Source organism: Austrofundulus limnaeus, unplaced genomic scaffold, assembly GCF_001266775.1.
Source record: "Austrofundulus limnaeus strain Quisiro unplaced genomic scaffold, Austrofundulus_limnaeus-1.0 Scaffold0, whole genome shotgun sequence".
Taxonomy (NCBI): Eukaryota; Metazoa; Chordata; class Actinopteri; order Cyprinodontiformes; family Rivulidae; genus Austrofundulus; species Austrofundulus limnaeus.
The window spans coordinates 5,958,958-5,964,026 of record NW_013952402.1 but is presented as its reverse complement, the minus strand read 5'-3'; the positions used below and the strand labels follow the sequence as shown (position 1 = coordinate 5,964,026).

Below are 5,069 nucleotides of genomic sequence, written 5' to 3'. Positions count from 1 at the left end.
GCACCCTGGAACTGTCAAACTCTATAATTATAGAGAATATTTCTATTTTTGTTTGCACAACAAATGACTGAAGTTAAAAATAAGGCCTACTTTCCCTTTAGGGTCCTAATTATTCTAAGGGTTTTTTTTTTTAATTTTATCATCCAAAAAAGAACGTTTGAACTTTTATTATCTAACAGATCTTCTGTTGTCATATTTTAAAAACATGTGAAATATCATGTTGACACCTTTAGGTCATTTCTGTCTTCAAACAAACAAAACAAAGAATTTAATCTGAAATTACTGTAGTCTAAAAAAAGTGTTTTTTTGTGAAACATGAGGGTAACTATTGTGGTTGGTTGACTAATAGCAGTAAAGCACTTCAAAGAAATAAAGATTTGTTCTGCTTTAGTGTCTGGCATGAAGTTATTTTTCTAAAAAAAAACTACCATATTTATTCATGTATAATACGATCATCATTTCTTGAGCACAAGAAAAGCTAATCATCAATAACCCATGACCCCCCCCCCCCCACACACACACACACACACACACACCTTCTGGATGACTTTTAGGGTGAAATTTCTAGTGTTATACATGAATAAATACAGCATTATTATTGTTTTAAGTTAGCTGCCACGAATCATCTTAAGTTAAATTCTTCTTTTCTTGTTAGAGGTACAGTTTTTCAAGATCATTTTGCATGCTGGGGTATTTCCAGGAAACCGCATCAACCCAAGCCCACGCAGCGCTCTGCAGTCCCACGCTTGTGAAATGTCACTCTGTCCCTGCTGTCGCTTCTTTAACCCGTTCCCCGACTATAACATCTCCCCTCACTCCAAACTCCCCCCTCCCACCGAATGATCTGTTCCTCCAAAGTAAACTGTTTTTTTTTTTAAGTGAGGGTGGGGGATCCCTTCTTTTTTATATACTATAATTAACGTATGACACACTAACAGCATGGAAAGAACTGAATAATAGGTTTTTTTCTTAAGCATGAAATGCTCACCATTTGAACTTTTCTTCTTGGAAATCTAACAAAAGAGAAACAAACAGAGGCGGATGAAGCGGGGTAAGAAAAAAAACGACTTAACCCAGTTCTGCAGTGTAAATGGTGCACTTTGCTTCATCTGAACCAGGCTTCAGAAGTCTGTTAAGTGATGACATTTGATGCACTTCCTACACTAGAGACCCAGCACCAAACATGTTTAGAAAATACACAAATAGCCTCAGATATAATAAGAGCATTATTTAACCTTATTAATCAGCCGTACACCCCAACATTTAGTTGTTTTTGAAAGAATATTATTATAATTTATATATAAGTACACACACAATAAAGTCAAGAACCACAATGGTCAGTTTTCTTATTAAAAATAATTCATTTCAGGACAACATATAAATAATTGTTGAATCACACACAGATATCTTGATATGAATAAATACTTAACAAATAAAACCAGGCTTTTTCATACAATACCCTATTGTCAAAAGAAACTTTCAAAACCATTTGCATTTGTTTTGTTACACTTTCTGCTTGTAAGCCAATACGTTTTCTTTTTTCTTTTTTTTTTTCCACCGATGGAATGTCCCCTACACAAGTCAAGAGTACCATTCCGAAATGCCTCAGCAGCTTAGACAAATCATGTGCAATTTATATGATCTCCACCCGGGCAAAAATAAAAATAAAAAAATTTAAAAAATAAAAAATAAAATAAAAATCAGTCAGAGCCCCCAAAACGCTGTTAGGGGTCCTGATGAGCCGACCACTAATTGGCCTTCCATTGATTAAGGTTCGTCTAGAGGTGATTAAAGCACACAGAGATCTACGCACAGGCCGTCAGCGTGTGGGCTGGCCTGACAGCTTCAGATACAGTTGAATGAAAAGGCRGACCGAGAGCCTGATAGTCATTTCTAACTAAAGCCACAGATGGASATCAACAGCAGAGTAAGTGTTCAGTGGCAGTCTGCTGCAGTGGATATCACACGTTAGTTTGATTAAAATTGTATGCTTGAGGTTATCTGTTAAGATAAATATTTCTTCTTATTTTGAACCAAACACGCTTRTAGAAAGAGCGTTCGCGTGTAGCGTTGCAGAGAGAAATCTTGACATGAAGATGTCCATCTGTGGCACTTYAGCTAGTCTAGAATAACCCAGGCTGGTCATTTTAAGGAGGTAACAACAACTGTTTGGCAACTGATGGCACGTTATTTTTTTCTCTTCTTGTTTTTGTATTTTGGTTAAAAGAAAACCAAACATATCAAAATACGTTAATAAAAAATAAAATCGAAAACCAGCAAAGGAAATAAAAATGTCAGTTCTTTTCTTTTTGTTTGTTTATTCAAGACGCACGTGCAAGTGCGCCTTTTTTTTGTGTTTTATGTTAAAAGATGAGGCATCGGGTTGGAAGGTCCTAACATATGAACTAAGTTCCATATTCACAAAAGCGTTTGTTTTTTTGTTTGTTTTTTTAAAAGGTGGAGGCGCAGATCGAGATCATCGACCAGGCYCCCTATGGTCCATAAAATTATTTAGAACTACTTAAAGGCAAAACTTATCGAGGATCAGCCCCAATAGTGTGCTGTTGCAGAAAAACGGCACGAAACACATTCAGATAAACAAGGTTTGCCGAGGCAGGCAACAGGATTGCTCTCTGAAGTTTGGAAATTGTCACCCTGGTAYGCTGAGCAGAGACTAGCAGAGAAGCGCAAGACTTTGCGGGTTCGTTTGCCTACAAACCACCTCCGGCTGGGGTGAGTGGTGGAGGGGATGGGGGGCATATAATCTCACAGAGCTGTGTTCAGATGTGCAAATGTGTGTATGTGGTGGAAATGTGGGGAGTTATCTAATCTGCCATGCCTTCATACTTTCATAAGGCCTTTGTTTTGTGAACAATCCTCATCTGACGCGACTGGTTATACAACATCTGCGTGTGCATGTCTAGTTTGTGGTTTTTAGGTGCTTAAGTTGCAAGTAAACATGAAAACAATGTCCAAGGCAACAGATCTGTTTTGGAGAAGAGGAGGGTGAAATAAGAGGATAGAAAAAGAAAAAAAAGGGGGGGAGTCCTGTCTCTGTGTTCTCTGCCTTCTGGCCGCTGACATCAGCACGTTGGCTACATCGGAGAGGTTTGTGTTTCTGTACACGKAGCACCAAAACTAGCAGGGGCCAGCCCTGTCTGTCTCGCACTGTTTCGTCACACGAGTTTCTTTGAGCGTTTCCACGTGCTCCTATTTAATTTTACTTGGATAAGTGGCAACGATGATTTTGTTGAAAATATAAACTTGCATTGCCACCGGTAGACCAATGGAAAACGATTGTTTCGTAGAGTCTCTTTTGGCACGACTTTGTTAATAGAGGACATAAATTAAGGATTTTAAGCTAAATAAAAATGTTGATTATAACTTAAATGAATTCCAAACGTGTGACTCGCTCGCCTTGGCTCAGTTTGCCTCACTTCTTCCCACTACTTCCACAGATTTGTCGTTGGGCTTGCCACGCCCCTGCRTCTCTCTCTCGGAGCTAATGCTAGACAGACAGGCAGACAGATACACAGATGGGTTAAAGACGTACAGACAGTTGGGGTAAAAATCCTTGGCTGTGGTCTATAAAGCAATGTCAGATGCTTCTTGTTATGCCAATATACAATCATTTTGTCCGGCACGATTCCCTACGTACCTCTAAATACAGACTGTACACAAGAGTCAGGCCAGTTGCGCTGACATGGAGCCAAACCTCTAACCGTGTGAGAGCACACAGCGAATCAAGATGATCATAAATGCACAGAGAGGTATTCTGGAGGCCATGTCTACYGCAAACACACACACACATACACACTCTCTCTTCACATTCGACATAAGGGTGTTTGATTTTCAGGCCATAAGGTTACTAGTTAGTCACTAGCTACTTAGTTAATTGGTTAGTTAGTATCAGAGGTGCATTGACTGGCATGGGGAGCCCGCGGCAGGGCGGTGGCTGGAACGTGCTACCGGTGTGTCGTCGCTGTTTGCCGCATGTGATCAGCCACGGTAGATCTGTTTGAAGTGGTCGCACTCGTTGCAGTAGCCCTGTTTCTCTTGGTTGGCATAGTGGTCGCAGCCTTGTGTCCGACACCTCTGCTTCGACTTCTCTTTGGGCGCCTGCGCCCGCCTGCCCGCTTCCCGTCCCTGGCCGCGCGTGTGGCACTCCGGGCAGAGGTCTGTGCAACCCGGGGACACGTTGCTGCAGCCACTCCGCCGGCACTGAGTCTGGGTCTGGGATTGCTGCGAAGATCTGGGTTTAGCTGCTCGCTCACGCTGTTTTTTTTTTTTTTTTAAGAAGAGGAGGAGAAAAAAAGGAAATAAGTCAGTTCATAACTAAGTGGGAGGACAAAGATAGACATTGGATAAAATGTGACAAAGACTGAGAAGTAGTTCAAGACAGAGATGTGCACAAGTCTTTTGCAAGTCTAAGTCAAGTCTCTTGACCTCAAGTCCATGTCTCGTTACATGTATTACTTAACTGGCAGTTTGATCAAAGGTATTCTACCTAATCAAAACATAGTATTATGTTTTAATAATACTATTAAAACATAATACTGTTTTAAAAATACAGATAAGTTTAAGGTTGAAATAACAACAATCAAGCATTTAGAGTATTATTAACTGCATTTTGCACTTGTAATCTTACAAGAGCATACTGTAATTATATCTTGCCATTGACAAAGAGCAAATCCAATAAGTCTGCTGCTGATTTTACAATAAAATACCAGAAAAAAGTATTTTTAAATGGATAAAAGCATGTCAGCGAAGATGATGAACCAGAATCCTTAAAGGGAGCCCTGATTAGTTGTAACGTTAGACTTTATTTGATAAATATTTATTTTAAATGTAAAATAAGGACTGGAAAAATACTATAGGCTGTTTAGTTTTTATCGTTTTTAAACTAAAAGTTTAAAAATATATTACACGGACGATGCCATTTTATTTACACGCAAAGCATTCTGGGTAAATGGTGACGTGGATAGGTCCTCGGCTGCTAGCGAGCTATATCCACCCTGAAGGTTAATCTTGGACAATATCTGATGATCGACTCAAATGAAACCAGAGGG

General features: G+C 39.7%; 1 protein-coding gene across 2 annotated transcripts in view; it reads right to left on the bottom strand.

The window, feature by feature from the left end:
- Positions 1–1,329: 1,329 nt before the first annotated feature.
- The window catches only part of tnfaip3 (tumor necrosis factor, alpha-induced protein 3), a 17,168-nt gene continuing 13,428 nt past the window's right edge, over positions 1,330–5,069 (bottom strand). For both annotated transcript variants that reach the window (XM_014031982.1, XM_014032061.1), the window contains one exon: positions 1,330–4,275. In XM_014031982.1, the coding sequence (XP_013887436.1) occupies positions 4,000–4,275 (276 nt within the window). In that variant the 3' untranslated portion in view covers positions 1,330–3,999. The remainder of the gene's footprint in view (positions 4,276–5,069) is intronic.